This window comes from Onthophagus taurus, chromosome 8, assembly GCF_036711975.1.
Source record: "Onthophagus taurus isolate NC chromosome 8, IU_Otau_3.0, whole genome shotgun sequence".
NCBI lineage: Eukaryota > Metazoa > Arthropoda > Insecta > Coleoptera > Scarabaeidae > Onthophagus > Onthophagus taurus.
Genome location: NC_091973.1, coordinates 8961247 through 8978330, shown reverse-complemented (window position 1 = coordinate 8978330; position 17084 = coordinate 8961247). Strand labels below are relative to the sequence as shown.

General features: G+C 37.6%; 1 protein-coding gene across 1 annotated transcript in view; it reads left to right on the top strand.

Annotated features, from left to right (window-relative positions):
• Positions 1–17084, top strand: part of LOC111413892 (Apolipoprotein lipid transfer particle) — a 108812-nt gene that overhangs the window by 52286 nt on the left and 39442 nt on the right. Inside the window, exons 26-32 of the mRNA XM_023045024.2 lie at positions 3635–3871; positions 3924–4325; positions 4381–4530; positions 4782–4956; positions 5010–5225; positions 6443–6685; positions 6745–6978. Of these exons, the coding sequence (XP_022900792.2) occupies positions 3635–3871; positions 3924–4325; positions 4381–4530; positions 4782–4956; positions 5010–5225; positions 6443–6685; positions 6745–6978 (1657 nt within the window). The remainder of the gene's footprint in view (positions 1–3634; positions 3872–3923; positions 4326–4380; positions 4531–4781; positions 4957–5009; positions 5226–6442; positions 6686–6744; positions 6979–17084) is intronic.

Here is a 17084-nt window from a genome sequence, read left to right as displayed (position 1 = left end):
CCAGACTTTGATGCCAAGACGAATATGTTATCTGCTTTGAACATTGTACTACCTAAGGTATAAAAAGATCATCGTGGTAAATTACATCAAAATCGACAAATCGCAAAAAAAAATAATTTTTGGGGTGGTTAGGTTAGTTAACTCCAGCCACCCCTAAATGTCATGTCGTATAGGGTTTATTTTAATGCATAAATCTTAATTTGCAACTAATTTATGGTATTTTTCAAAACTGTAATAGTTTATCACATTATTCTTAAAGAAAGGGATTATCTATCATACCCCATAACATTGCAGGGGATGGTCAGAGGCAAATAAGAAAAAACACGTAATTAATATTTTTAAACGTACTATAAGGATACTTAATATCGCCAAAATCGACACGGTAGTTTTTAAAATATTCCAAAAAACTAGGGGTAGTTTACCCCCTGAAGCCCTCAAATATATGTGTGATATATCAATGGAAAGCTCTTTGAAACTGAATATAAGTTTACATTTACCACATTTCGATAGCTATTTTCATCTTCAGGCTATAAGCGAATATACAGGGTGATTCAAAAAACCGCTGACAGACTTCTAGAGTAGATAATACATTAAAAATTAAGATGAATAGTCTTAATATACATGGGGTCGCAAATGCCTCGTTGGCGAGATATACCGGATCAAAGTTTCTTTAAAATTAAACATTATCTGCAATAAAAAGCACTTTTTTAAAAATATTATCTACGCCATTGCTCTCTACGCGTGTAGTGATCAATTATCTATCAATTGGTCTCTTACAAAACTTTGATCAAGGCAATAGTTTTTAAGAAAAACACGTTTGTAGAAAATTTGTTAATTCAATTAAAAACTGTTGCTTTAATCAAAGTTTTGTAAGAGACTAATTGATAGATAATTGATCACTTTACACGAAAATACTGCCCGTTTGACAAAATTAGCAGTGGAGTTGAAAATATTTTTAAAAAAGTGCTTTTTTTGCAGATAATGTTTAATTTTAAAGAAACTTTGACCCGCTATATCTCGTTAAGGAGGCATTTGCGACCCCATGTATATTAAGACTTTTCATGTTAATTTTTGATGTATTACCTGCAATAGAAGTCTGTCAGCGGTTTTTTGAATCACCCTGTATATCTTTCGCCCCGATTTCCAACCCTTATAACTCGCCCAAGGGGCTTTATTAGCACGTATAAAAAAATACGAAAGCCTTATTTTTGGCCATACTATCGCTGTACCAAATTGCAACAAAATCGGGGAGGGACAGTTCCGACACTTCCCTTGTTAGATAAACTTCAAGCAGGGTAGACTTGGTTTCATGCTCCAAATCCCGAGTGATACCATTAACAAGTTTATGGAAGTAATAGTCTCGGCCGACTTCGAAGACGTCGGCCGCCTCAAGTACCATGGATAATACTTACAAAAATTTGATGAATTACTACCCTGCTTGAAGTTTATGGAAGAGACATCTCGGCCGACTTCGTAGACGTCGGCCGCTCTAAGTGTTGTTCACGATATTTGGAGCGACCGACGTCTTCGAAGTCGGCCGAGATTATTTCTTATATCACGAACATAACTTGGGCGGCCGATGTCTTCGAAGTCGACTGAGATTATTACTTCCATAAAGTTGTTAATGGTATCACTCGGTCTTCGAAGCATGAAACCTTAGTTTTGTTCACGATATTTGGAGCGGCCGACGTCTTTGAATCAGAATGTCTGATCAATTTAATTCCAATTGCATCGTATTCCTCGACATCTCCAACAACAAACACCACACGAAAATTTATTTTGCCATTACCCAAATTTGTAGAAAATTGATTATTGTAGCATTTTTATAACTTTCATGGTTATGGGACTAACCAAGTATCATGAATAATAATTTGGGCTTTCGAGATTTCGAAGACCAAGTTATGTTTGTGATATAAGAAACAATCTTGGCCGACTTCGAAGACGTCGGCCGCCCCAAATATCGTGAACAAGACTTAGGGCGGCCGACGTCTTCGAAGTCGGCCGAGATATCTCTTCCATAAACTACAAGTAGGGTAGACTTGGTTTCATGATTCGAGTCCCGAGTGATACCATTAACAACTTTATGGAAGTAATAGTCTCGGCCGACTTCGAAGACGTCTACCGCCTCAAGTACCATGAATAATACTTACAAAAATTTGATGAATTACTACCCTGCTTGAAATTTATGGAAGAGATATCTCGGCCGACTTCGAAGACGCCGGCTGCCCTAAATGTTTTTCACGATATTTGGAGCGACCGACGTCTTCGAAGTCGGCCGAGATTATTTCTTATATCACGAACATAACTTGGGCGGCCGATGTCTTCGAAGTCGACCGAGATTATTACTTCCATAAAGTTGTTAATGGTATCACTTGGTGTTCGAAGCATGAAACCTAAGTCTTGTTCACGATATTTGGAACGGCCGACGTTTTCGAATCAGAATATCTGATCAATTTAATTCCAATTGCATCGTATTCCTCGACATCTCCAACAACAAACACGACATGAAAATTTATTTTGCCATTACCCAAATTTGTAGAAAATTGATTGTTGTAGCATTTTTATAACTTTCATGGTTATGGGACTAACCAAGTATCATGAATAATAATTTGGGCTTTCGAGATTTCGAAGACCAAGTTATGTTTGTGATATAAGAAACAATCTTGGCCGACTTCGAAGACGTCGGCCGTCCCAAATATCGTGAACAAGACTTAGGGCGGCCGACGTCTTCGAAGTCGGCCGAGATATCTCTTCCATAAACTACAAGTAGGGTAGACTTGGTTTCATGATTCGAGTCCCGAGTGATACCATTAACAACTTTATGGAAGTAATAGTCTCGGCCGACTTCGAAGACGTCGGCCGCCTCAAGTACCATGAATAATACTTACAAAAATTTGATGAATTACTACCCTGCTTGAAATTTATGGAAGAGATATCTCGGCCGACTTCGAAGACGCCGGCCGCCCTAAGTGTTTTTCACGATATTTGGAGCGACCGACGTCTTCGAAGTCGGCCGAGATTATTTCTTATATCACGAACATAACTTGGGCGGCCGATGTCTTCGAAGTCGACCGAGATTATTACTTCCATAAAGTTGTTAATGGTATCACTTGGTGTTCGAAGCATGAAACCTAAGTCTTGTTCACGATATTTGGAGCGGCCGACGTTTTCGAATCAGAATATCTGATCAATTTAATTCCAATTGCATCGTATTCCTCGACATCTCCAACAACAAACACGACATGAAAATTTATTTTGCCATTACCCAAATTTGTAGAAAATTGATTGTTGTAGCATTTTTATAACTTTCATGGTTATGGGACTAACCAAGTATCATGAATAATGATTTGGGCTTTCGAGATTTCGAAGACCAAGTTATGTTTGTGATATAAGAAACAATCTTGGCCGACTTCGAAGACGTCGGCCGCCCCAAATATCGTGAACAACACTTAGGGCGGCCGACGTCTTCGAAGACAAAGACAAGAAATTAAAATTCTGATATAACCAATTTACAACACAATATGAAAATATATGAAATAATAGAATATTAACTTTGGAGTGACTTTGCTTTTATCAAATTTTGTCAGTACTCAAGTTATGTAATATTTATTAATATAGTACAATTTTGTAATAGTATGGGCGCTGTCCACCATAACGTAAATGGTTTCTATGAATTGAAAGATTCTGGTGGAAGTGCCGAAGGTTCATGGTCATGGATGTTATTGGAAGATATGAGTGTCAATTTGCGGGGTAATTTCCGGAAGGATAACAGCAGTAAGAAGGCAAGTTTTAACGCGTTTTATGCAAATCCAAGAAAAGCATTCGAATTATTGAAAGTAGGCGTCGACGTGAATTTGAATAGCACCTGGGGGTAAGTTTAGTCCTAATTACAGTCCTATGTAACGAGCGGGCCGTGCTTACAGAGCGGGAAGCAACTTGACTTTGTCTTTGCCTGGCCCTAACAAGGTAGACGTCAAGGTGAACGTAAAGTTGTCGCCGGCTACTAATGAAGTACACTCACTTCATGGAAAGTTATACATATTCGATAATTCCACTGCGTTGGACTATTTGGGCAAATACAAGAAAATCGGATCAAATATAAATTACGGGATTGATGGATCGTTAAAGTATGGTGATTTGAATCATTTAAGTGGAGACTTAAATTTGGAATGGGGAAAGTTTTTCGTTCAGAACCACGCCGCTGTCGATACCGTAAAGAACGTAACCGATATTTTGTATACCCTGGGAACATCGCACTACAAGGAAGGGAAAACCATAGCGACGTACCTGAAATATACGAGGTTCCTCCCGTACCATAACGTATCGTAAGTACCGATTCGAGGGTTAAACTTAATGGGGGTTAACGTGCCGTTTATTTAGCTGTAAGGTGTTTAATCCCGGAAGCAGACTTGTTGGTAGAGCGGACGTTGATTTCAAGGAATTTGGGAATATGAATGGAACGGTGAACGTTACTACACCCTTCAAAGGGTTCGACCACATCGGGGTTCACTTCGTCACCCTCACCACCTCGTTAGTATATTATATACATACCAAACTAATTAATAAATCCGCTCTGCAAATATTTAAGTTCAAATTAAAAATAGAAACTCGTAAACTAATTAATTTTTTATCGTAACTGACACCCGTTAACCTTGTTGAACTTCGACCTCATAGCGTTACAATTAAAACTTTCTCGGGTACAATTACGACTTCGCGTGCAGTTATTTACTATTATATCAACCCCCCTTGATTGAGACATAGGGATAATGGTTTTATCGTAGGTCGGAAATAAACCGCTTCACAGAAGTGTTTTGGGTAAATAACACCGCCTTATTGGACTCGAAATGCAAAATAACAAGGGGCCGAAATTTGGGAGAGAGCCAAACGAAGGGGGTGATCAACATTGAAGTTCCTTTAGCGACAAGGCACGTGGCTCGTGTAGATTATGGATATCAGGTATGAATTAGGACGTATTCAAAAGCGCCAATTTAGTTTATTTTTTCCGCAAGGTGAATGATCAAGTGACTGTTGGTAACGGAACGGTGGAGTACAACAAGGAGAAAATCTTGGTTGGTAAATACAACAGTAAGTCGGAATCTCGAACCGGTTTCAATAAAGATAACATACATTGGGAGCTGAAGAATGATCACTATCCCATCGGGGCGGACTACGTACACGAATACAAGTACAACGGAGACGGGGATGGTGCAAACATCCCAACCGTGGTGGGTGCATCAAATAAATCAGCTACTCCTATAAAATCCACCGTAATCTATAGCCAGACCTACGCTTTCCCGTTCAGAGGGCCGCCCCTCGCAACCCTACACAACCCTCGCAACCCCTCGCGTTCCCTCACTTCGCAATTCGACCGTCCCTTCGCAGGCAACCGTTTCAACGCCAAACGTGTTTACGCGCCACGCAAAAAACCGGTTCCTAACTGGTTTTTTTTTGGAGGGGTTCCGGTCCAATTCTGGATTTCATTAACGCCGCTACTCCTTACCACTTGTTTTCAAGTTGTTGGGTGGTCCCGATCATATTTCTATAAAAAGTGTACAAAATATCCTGTCGGAAATTGGCAGAGATGAGATTCTCTTAGGCAAGCTCTTAGTATAAATGAACAGGGAACGAAGTCACGCGATCTACCCATTCCGATTCTGCATCATTGTTTTGATTGGAACATTAAAATGAATGATGGGATAGTCTCGTAACTCGGCGGCGCAAGATGGGTCAAGTTTTTGATAAATAAATCTTCTCCGGAAAGTTGGAATTGGTGATAAATCCGCGAGCACATTTATGAATCCGGCGCGTACGCATATAAAGGCTTAAATTAATGGTCTGAGGGGATATTCATAAAATAATTATAAATTAATCGATGTTTGCAACAGAAGTTGGGGGATTCAATCGGTTTAAAACCCGCTGAACGCGAAACGCAATCAGATAAAAGTTAGACAGCCCCAAATTAATATTCACTCGACCGGGGTGAAAATACAATCTCCGGCAATCTACGTCAAAGCTGGCGAAATTCCACTATCTGGTGTGGAATTCGACAGTTTTGAATGTCACGTATTTCTCTGTTCATGCTTCAATTACGTTAGCGCCATTGCGGACACGCAGAACATTAGCATCAGTCCGCTTTTCAATTGTTTGCTAGTTTTCATTTCAAAACCGATCCTATCCCACGAATTATTTAACGTTTTCGTTTCACGCTTCAAATTCCAATTACTCCCCAAACCAGGATCTGCTTTTCAGCTCTGATGATACACTTCAACTTATTAGGAAATGAGGATTTAAGTTTCAATATTGGAATCCGCAGTTATTTACCGTTACTATTTTTTTTTCGGTCGCTACTTCCTTTAAATAAGCATCCGCCGGGTTGAGCGTAATTAGCGTCGAGTTAGTTCCTGCAATAATACAGTGGGAAATTTTTGTTATTTCAATACAGGATACAAAATGGGCAAACGTGTATAACTTGTACAATAGGACTGCGTTGAATATAACCGGCGAGTTCGTGGTTGAAACAACTGGGACTGGACGGGAGATTTCACTAACAGCGATCCATTCAAATCGGACGGTTAAGTTTCGTACGAACTACGATATGTTGGACCAGCAATTCAAACAGCACTCGCACCTCGAACTGGACCCGAAGGTTTGGTTGGCGTACGACATAGATTTGCTGAACAAGACGGTAACGTGACCGCTCTTCGGTCGAAAGAATCACTTTTCGAACGAAATCAATTGTTTCAGGATGCATTGTGCGAGGCCCAACAAATACAGATAAACCTTTCCTATCCCAAAAGAAATTTTACAGCCGCGGCTTCCTACAACTATACAGGGTGGCTTCTCGCGAGTGACGTCGGCCTACATTACGACAAAGACAACAACAAAACCGTACAAGGAGGATTCGAGTGGAAGATCGACGAATCTGATCCTCAGCATCACGAGGTCAGGTTGGACGTTAAACACCCTTCGTTTGAAAAGGTATTAATTTTATTAGTCGACTTGATGCGAAAGTCCTGTTACGTTTTCATTGGCCCATAAAATATTTACGGTCCTAATTGGACTGTTCTATGTGTCAAGAACCTTTAAGATAATATATTTTTTTATTTATAGAGATTAAAAATCTTCTTTTTTAATTAATTTTTTTTATTAAATATTTTCCTTAAATAACACTACTATCCGTGCAAAAAGTCAAGGCCCCTCACTTTAGAGATCTATATCTTCGCAACCGTTCAATAAAAAAAATTGCGACAAAGTTTGTTGTAATCACTGAATATTTCTACGTAACATATGCTAATTTTCGGATCCACGGTTTTCTTTTTATCACGAGTTAAATGAAAAAAGTACCCGATTTTTGAGAGTACCGGCAACTTTGCGATTTTGTTTCTCGAAATCTATCGTACGAAAAAATTAAAATTTTGAACAGGTGGTAGCCTGATGCGTTCTTAATGAGTGGCATATTTTATTTTTTCGATATTCCACACAGTTTCACGGAAAATCGCGGTTTAGTAAGACGCCGTTATGTCGAAAACGGTTGGATGGATTTCCTCGCGGATTTGACCAAAATATATCAAATAATGTCGGTTGTCGGATTCCGTTATTAGTTTTTCAAAATTAGAGCTCCGTAATTTTTGAAGAGCGATTTAATGAAATTACAAATTAAAGAGAAACATAAATAAGCTCTGCGGGGTGCCGGAGGTTCCGTCCAATCGGAACAGATGGTGCATCCCAGACAGGACGTTGCGCCTTATTTCTTTATGTAGGTAAAGAAGGTAGGTTCTTTATAAAGGCGCGACGTACTGTCTGGAACATACCATCTGTTCCGATTGGACGGAACCCTCCTCTCCCCGCAGAACTTACTTTTGTTTCTCTTTAATTTATAATTCCATTAAATCGCTCTTAAAAAATTAGGAAGCCCTAATTTTGAAAAACTGATAACGGAATCCGACAACCGACATTATTTGACATATTTTTGTAAAAACCGCGTTGAAATCCGCCAGGTCGTTTTCGAAATAACCGCATCCTACTAAACCGCGATTTTCCGCGAAACTATATGGAATATCGAAAAAATAAAATATGCCCCATATTAAGAACACATCGGTTTACCACCAGTTCAAATTTGAAATTTAAATTTTTTCATCAAATAGTTTTGAAGAAAAAAAATCGCAAGGTAGACAAAATTGCTGGCACTCTCAAAAATCGGGTAGTTTTTTCACTTAACTCGCGATAAAAGAAAAACCGCGGACCCGAAATTTTTCAAATTAACATGTGATACGCAGAAATGTTCTCTGATTACAATAAAGTTTACCGCAATTTTTTCCATCGAGCGGTTACGAAGATATCGATCTCTAAAGTGAGGAGCCTTGACTTTTTGCACGGATAGTAGTCTATAAAAAAAATTCATAAAATGTACATTTAACCATTAACCTAAAAATCACATTTAAAATTTTTTCTATGGATACGTTTTGGAGCTATGATTTTTTTTAGGGGTAATTTGACTATTTGCAGCATATCTCGAGTTAGAGATGACCGATCTAGTCGTGCTATTCATCAAATTAAAGAGTATTGTATAGCCTATAAATGGTATTAATACTTATTCCAATCAGTTCGGTAGTTTTAAAAGAATGGTCGATAATATGTGAAAAAGGGATTTTTTTAGACAAAATGTGAACTAAAAATTCATTCAATATCCGTGGAGAGTCGCAGAAAAATTCTTTTTTACCTTCTACGTAAAGTTGCTCTTTTTAGAAGACAACAAGGTACGAAGGATGCGAATCGGTGGAGAAATTACCAAAAATTATGATCTTCTATATGTGAGAGCACTGCTTTTCTTTGTACATGAAATTCCGCGCAACTAGACCGTTAGAAATGTTTAGGTTTCATGTTTCCTACGTTTCTGAGATTTTACGTGTAGGAGCTATTCATCCAGTGTACCGGAAGTAGCCTACAACTTTGTTATTTTTACCCTTAACCTGAAACACTGAAATCTCAACCTTATTAGAAACAACAGGTCTACCAGACCTTGATTATTAAAAATTCAAATATACTACATATTTAATTTTATTCATAGTAATAACTGCTCAAATTATAATTATTAATTATTTCGAATACATGTGACGCAAACTTTTCGACTACATTCTAAGCAAATTGGCTTGGAACAACGGATGCAACAATAATTCGTTTTTCTCATTTTTGATGATGGACAAATACTGCAAGTTTTTCTTTTTGTAAGCTTGTCATCGGGAAGAGTATTTTCATCATTATGGACTTGATGTGCAACAGCGAATCCCAAAAGATCCTCCATATTGGACCGCAGTTCCCCAGGAAGATTTGTTGTTATCCTTTGCCTCAGATGAGGTTTTAACAGTTCAAAGCCAACTCCTTCACAAACTTAATACGTGGTATCATTTTGTTACCCTGATAGCACAGATATAAAATAAAACTGTCTTGTTCTGCGGTTAGCGCTATAGTTAGCGCATTTCATATCGAGAACATCAACTCCTAACTTGGTTTGGTTGTAATATTTAATTATTTCTGGCTTTCCAAGTTCATTATCTTTAAAATGGTGCATAGTTGAAACTAATAGAACTGCTCTATTTTTCTTGGGCACATAAGAGATCAATGTACGATCGTTTGAAAAACCATAAAGTGGTGTACCAACACTTCTGTCTTTATTCGCTAGAAATTCTTTGGCAATTTCCCCTTTATTTTTTTTTAGAGTTCCTACGTACGTCAAGCCACATTCTTTTAATTTATCAATTACTTCTATTGACGTAAAATAGTTGTCTGCAGTTACGTTTCTGTTTGATCTTTCGATAGGTTTACACAACCTAATCACACATTGTGAAGGCTTAGACAGTTTTCTCTCTTCTTCAGAGAGCCCTACACCATTAGTATCTTTTCCTGCGTAAATGTAACATTGTAGAAATACAAATTGCGTACGTCAGTCATGCACATTACCTTTATGCCATATTTAGCTGGCTTGCTAGGCATGTATATACGAAAACGACAATTACCTCTAAAAGGTATAAGCATTTCATAAGCTGGGTATAAGCTGTTGAATTTGACTTCTTTCGTTCTTCCCGATCTATGCTGTTATGAAATCTAAGGCTAGTTAGTAAAATTTCGAACCTTTTAACAGACATTGTCGTTCGAAAAATGGGACGTCCCAAATAATCTTTGGAAAATAGGGATAACATATCCTCATGTGAGGATTTCATAATTGATGACAACATAAGAAGTCCAAGCAGCGCTTTGATCTCAGTAGAATTCGTATCTCTATAATTTAACTTATTGGTTGTCATCAGTAATTTTTCTCTTATATTATTCATTTTCTCATTTGTACGTAAAACAATTTCATCGATCATATCACTATCGATTAGTGTATTTCAAATCTCTTCTTTAGAAGGGTTATTTCCTAAATTTCTACCAATTGTAGTTAGCCCTGGTAAACCTGTAATGATGATATGCGATCTGGTTTCAGTGTTTCTTGTTGGTTTAGTCAACGTCCACTGAAAACTTCGTCGGATTCAGTTTTTCCTTCCAAAACATTTGCTTCGAGATTCATCCTAATAGTATCATTTCTATTTCCAGGAAATCATCATCTGACATTGATTCAACATCAGTTGAATCATTACTATCCTCTAAAATATAATTAGGATCTTGGTCGGAATCATCTGCTACTTCATCATGTTCTTCGTCCGATAAATATAAACTCGTTCCGTTAGCCAACAACATCTCGTGTATCTCATTTTCAAAATCTGGATCATTCAAAATTTATACGGGTACCATGTCTACTAGGACCTGGTTTATCTATAGTTGCTAAAAATAAAACTGGTTTTTACAAATATGGGCTATATAACTTACATATACACACATTATACACTTACTTTTGTTTAGTATTGTATATGTAATTAGAAACAATGGTCTATAGGACCTCCTTACCGTAATTCGAAACAACTGGTTTCACAGACCTGTATGTTTCTAATCCACTACTCACATCACATTGCACTATCACAATTCAAACTGTAAGGTATATATGCGCATACGCCCTGCGCGTTGGGTTGGTCTGCTGGACCTCTGTTTCGGGTTAAGGGTTAACCCTAGGATGCATAAACCGGGCCTCTCAGACCCGGCGAGATTTTAGTTACTCATAATTTTCTTAAAATAATTTCAATCGGCTTGAGCATTTAGATATGCTCTAAACACGTCTTTATTCAATACACACTTGATTCAAAAACATTCAAGTGTAATTAGCAATCGAAAAAAAAAATCGTTTCCATTAGCACCCCGTATTTGCATAAACCGGGCCTCCGAAGCCCGTGTACTACTAGTTACTATAGAACAAGTTTCAACTTGTTCATTACAGGTTGAGGGTTATTATAATTTGTCAAATACTGCTGCGCGGAATTGTTGGATGTATAAAAGTAGGTGCAGCTGTTTTTCATTCAGTTGGAATAGAAGTTGGATTGAGTGAACTTGTGAGATACATATATAAATATTGGTGCAGTGGGCAGCTGAATGTGAAACCTTCTGAAGAAAGTGATGTGTCAGAAGCAGAAAATGATGACACAGAAGATAGAAATTTCGAATTTGTACCTGACGAGTATTCTGGATCCAGTTCTGATCATGGTGAAGATAATTCAGAGGATGATGTTGATCATATTGGTAAGCCTTCAACGAGCGGTTACATTGCTCCAAGTGGTCTGGTTTGGAGTTTGAAACCTCCAGCAAAAAATAAAATTCAACCGCATAACATTATTCGGCGTGCGCCAGGACTAGCAAGGAAACATATGGCTGCAACACCAAAAGAAGCGTTTCAGTTAGTTATTTGTAACTCCAGTTATTATATAAGAAATTGTAAACTGTACTAATTTAGAGGGCAAACGTGTTTATGGAGCAAAAGGAAAACCGTGGAAAGATGTAACTGTTGATGAATTTCTTGCATTCTGTGGTTTACTTATTCATGCGGAAGTTGACAGAAGCTGGGATGTTCCTGCGAGAGAATTATTTTGTGATGAATTTGCCAATCCTGTATATCGAACCACAATGTCCATATCTCGCTTTGAAGAAATACGAATATTCGTCAGATTTGATTTGATTTATGGCCCGATGAGAGATGTATCTTGCACGGTTGGTGGCTCTGTACCCAATAGCATATTTTTGTATACCATATCCTCCGAAGAAATTCTAGCGGCCATCAAGCGCTTAAAAAACGTACGTTCGACGAGTTGTGATGCCATCGGTGTGAGTGTAATTAAGTATGTAGCGTCTTGTCTGGTCGAGCCCCTTAAGCATGTATTTAATTTTTCTGTTCGTTCTGGAATTTTTCCCAGGGCGCTGAAAATTTCTCTTGTCATCCAGTTTCAAGGCTGGTGATCCTACAAATGTTAACAATTTCGCGTTTTTTCAAAGATATCTGAAAGCATAGTCTCGGAGCGAATTTTGAGTTTTCTGGATAGCTTCAATGTTATGGTTTGATTTTCTTGCTGACCATTGTGTTGTAATTTGGAATAAAGATATACTAATGTGCACTTAAACAATGGACTTTATTTAATACTAATTGTGCGTTCACCGGTTTCGCCTTTTTTATAAGGCATCTTCAGAAGGCTTCCTATTACAAAAAAATATATTGTTATAATGTTGTATTCTTAAAAAAGATTAAACTACATGTTGTCTGATTATAATTAAAAAACTTACGTCAACATATTACAATCAATAATTACACTAAATAACAAGAAATTATCACCAAATTATGACAGAATTATGCAGTACTATCGAATGATGAGTGATGGTCAGTGATGGTGAAAAGACGTTGTACATTTGTTGATATTTAAAAGAGAAAAACTTTGAGAAATGAAATTCGAGCGTGTTATTCTAGACTTAAATTCGTGTTCTGTATTAAATATTAGATGTTTTCCAAAATTAGAATTTTGTTTAGTCTTGTGTTCATAAATTCTTTGTCCCAGTCTTCTTTCCGTTTGTCTTATATATGTTGCTCTACAGAATCTACATTGTAATTTATATATTCCATTGTCGTCCAGTTTGTTAATCTTGTCTTTGTTGTTTATTAGGTGTCTACTCAATGTGTTATTGTTTTTGCTAGTTAATTCCAAGTTGTATTTATTAAAAATTTATCTTATTTTCTCATTTATCTCGCCTTGATATTGTATGGTTCGATGTTAACCCGGTCTTTTTGGAGAGGTTGAATTTCTGGAGCTTCGCGTTGATGAATTTTTCTATTATTTCTTGTGGGTATTCGTTATTGTGAGCTATTTGTTTAATTGTATCCAGTTCTATTACTATTTTTTCTTGACTCATGTTGGAGGTGAGGGCTCTGTCTATTAGAGAATGGAACGCTGAAAATTTATGGGAATGTTCATGGTGTGACTTGTATGGGATTATTATATCGGTCTGAGTTTTCTTTCGGTATATATCGTATGCTAAGTGTTTGTCTTTCTTTTCTATAGTAAGGTGTAGGAAGTTTAGTTTGTGCATTTGTTCGGTCTAAATCGTAAATTTGATGTTGTTGTGGAGTCCGTTGTATATCTCTTCCATAGTTTTATGTTTTTGGTATATGGGTTTTTGGGGTTGATTATCTGCTCGTTTTCTAATTTGTTGAGAAATATGTCTGCCATCAATCCGTTCAGTGGAGATCCCATGGGCAGACCATCTGGGAATGTATAAATATTCCCATTAAATGGATAAAGGTGATTTCGCTGTGGGTTTGTTCTTCGACATGTCGCGTGCGTTTGATTCGCTACCACTAGTGTACATCATACAGAAATTGTATGCTTTAGGTTTGCGAGGCACGATTTTAAACTGGCTTTAATCATTTCTGGAGGAACGAAAAATAAAAGTGGTCCTCTCTGGTCGACTCCTATCGGAATCAAATGTTTTACTGGGAGTTCTCCAGGGCTAAATCATTGGGCTCATTAATTTTTCTATTGTATATAAATGATTGAGTGTCTTTCCGATGTCCACATAGTCATGTATGCCGATGACACGTCAATTGCCCTGGCGTCGAATGATGTTGATATGATTTTTTCTAAAGTCAAGCATACCGTTGAGTCATTTGATGATTGGTGCAAACAAAATTGTATTGTTCTTAATCTAAAGAAGAATGTGTTTGTAAATTTTTATAAGAGGAGAAGGTTTCTGCAGGCCGGTGATATCATTCTATCAAATAGCTGCAAGTTTTTGGGTATTTATCAATTTATGAAATTGAACTCTTCCTTTCATGAAATTGTGAGATTGAAGGGATGCTTTCTGTTATTCGCAATTCTCATACAATCTATTATTGTGGGCAAGATCGATGGAGTGGCGGCGTGTCTTTGTAGCGCAGAAGCGCATTATAAGATTAATCTTCGACCTAAACTGCAGAGATTCGTGTAGAGATACATTCAAGGCCAATTCGCTTCTTACTTTTCAAAGTATATATACATATATATACTTCGATGTCCCGTTAAGGGTACGGAGCGGCTGTATCTCGACAACGGTGAAGCCTAGAGGTTTGGGAAAAAAATCCTTATAGGCAAAGTAGCCAAGAGAAATAGCTGGAAATTATTTTGAAGTTCGTAATTCGACCGCTAGGGGGGTAGTTTTGAAGCAGTTCTAAGCTTGGATAAAGTGTGAAGGAAGGTTCTAGGTAATAACATTTTTGTGCTCTCTTATTTGTTTCCTAAGGTAACTTAATCCGATTAAGATATACGAATTTTTAACATTTTCTTCTATAATTCAAGAATGGATACTAGATCTGACAGTTTGGTGTGCTTGGGTCATCATAATGCGGCTTTCTTTGAAAAGAATCCACAGTATGCTTTCTCAAAGCTCTATAATAATTTGCCATCTGCAATTAAAGCTAAGAGATCTTATTTCTACCAGAGGCTGTCTGGAGTCGCGCCGAGAACATTTTGGAGGACTATGAGGTCTCTCGGAGCGATTGATTCTCCGTCTGTCCAGATGAATCTTGATTGTGAGTCGATGGCAAACTTTTTTGCAGAGCCTCCCCTGATCATCGATAACGTAACTAAGGCGGCTACAATTAATGAAATTCTTACTTCTCTTAAATCTTGCTCCTTCTCTCTTACGCTTGTGACCGCGATCGAAGTAGGTGATGCTTTAAATCCTGGATATAGTGCTTCCTCCCGTAACTCATATCTTCAACTTTTCTTTTGAGCGGTCTTTATTTCCCTCTGTCTGGAAGGTTGTTCATGTCGTTCCCATACCCAAATCCAACTCCTCTTCATGTAACACTGATTTCCGTCCGATTTCAATTTTATCCGTACTATCAAAAGCTTTTGAATGTTTAGTTTATTTACAAGTCCAAGGATTTCTAGAGAGGTTTAATTTACACAATGAGTTGCAATCGGATTTTCGCAGTGGGCATAGTACAACTACTGCCCTCATTAAAGTTACTGATGATATTAGGTATGCCTGCGACAATAGATGTGTTACTGTGCTGGTACTGCTCGATTTCAGCAAGGCTTTTGATTCTGTCGACCACAGCCTTCTTTTAGCGTCTCTTTCTGCCTACGGATTCACTCCCCCCTGTGTTTCTTGGTTTCAATCCTACCTTTCCCATCGCTCCTTGTGCGTACGCGCTAACTCTTCAATTTCTTCTGCTTGTGCAATCAAATGTGGTGTTCCTCAGGGCAGTGTATTGGGCCCGTTACTTTTTCCTTTGTTCGTTAATAGTGTTACTAATTATATCTCGTGTAATTATCATTTGTATGCTGACGACCTCCAGATATATACTACTACGTAATATATAAATAAACTGTTGCTGAATTTCCGGCAGCTATTGTGCGACTTAATAACGATCTATCTAACATCTTGAACTGGTCTTGGAGATACGGACTTAAGTTGAACTCAGTTAAAACGCAAGCTATTGTGTTTGGAACTCGTCAATTACTTGGTAAGATTAATCCATCTACCTGCAGTGATCTGATGCTGGATGGTAATGTCATACGGTTTTCTAACAAAGTTAAAAATCTTGGAGTCCTTATGGATTCTGCACTGTCTTGGAAACTGCAAATTCAACATGTTTGCAGAAAAGTCTATGCTTGCTTCCACTCTTTAAAAAACTTCGCTGCTCTCTTTCTCCTGTGGTGCGTCGTAATCTTTGTTACTCACTTATATTTCCTCACTTCGACTATGCGGACGCGGTTTATCCCGATCTCTCGGTGACTCTTCTGAATAAATTGCAGCGGCTACAAAATAATTGTATCCGGTTCATATTTGACCATGTAACGCCGTATCGCAATTACATTCAGATGTTAACCTGTGAGAGACGTAGATCCTTTCGTTTATTAACCATTTTATTTAAAATCCTTCATAACTGCACCCCAAAGTACTTATCAGATAGGTTCCAGCAATTATCAACTCATGAGCTTGCTAGTCATTCACGTTCGGATACTATTCTTACATTTCCCGTTCATAGCACTGAAATTTATCATAGATCATTTACAGTACAGTCGATTGCGCTGTGGAATGGACTGCCTTCTGAAATTCGTAATATTTCTAGAATTACTAATTTTAGACATGTTTTAAAGAGCCACTTGCTTGGCCTTCAACTGGCTGTTTCCTGATTCTTTGTTCTTTATCTTTCTCTTTTCTCCTCTCTTCAACTGCTCTCACTTGTTGGCAACTGATATCCGGCAGATTCTTTTGGTTTCTTATAGCCGCTCTCTTTTCGTGTCTTTTCTTTATTTTTCTCTTTGTTTTTCTTTTTCTTGCTTAATCGTATTTGGTGATGTTAATGATATCTAATTATCACTTGCCATATTCAGTAAATATTATATTTATTTTTGTTTGTTCTGTTGGGTCATTTGGCAGAGATCGCTTGTGCGATAAAATGATCCATTTGCTGATACTGCTTACTGTTTAAGTTAAGTGTATCTTATGTAATTTTGTATTTTTATATGTGGCAATAAATGGTAAATAAAATATATAAAATAAAAAGGCTGATACGCTTAGCTCATTTAAACATAAAGTAAAAATGATGCTTGTAGAAAGGGCGTTTTACGACCGTCAGGAATACTTGTCATTTAATTTTAATATTAGTCCTAGTCAACTAACATAGGTCA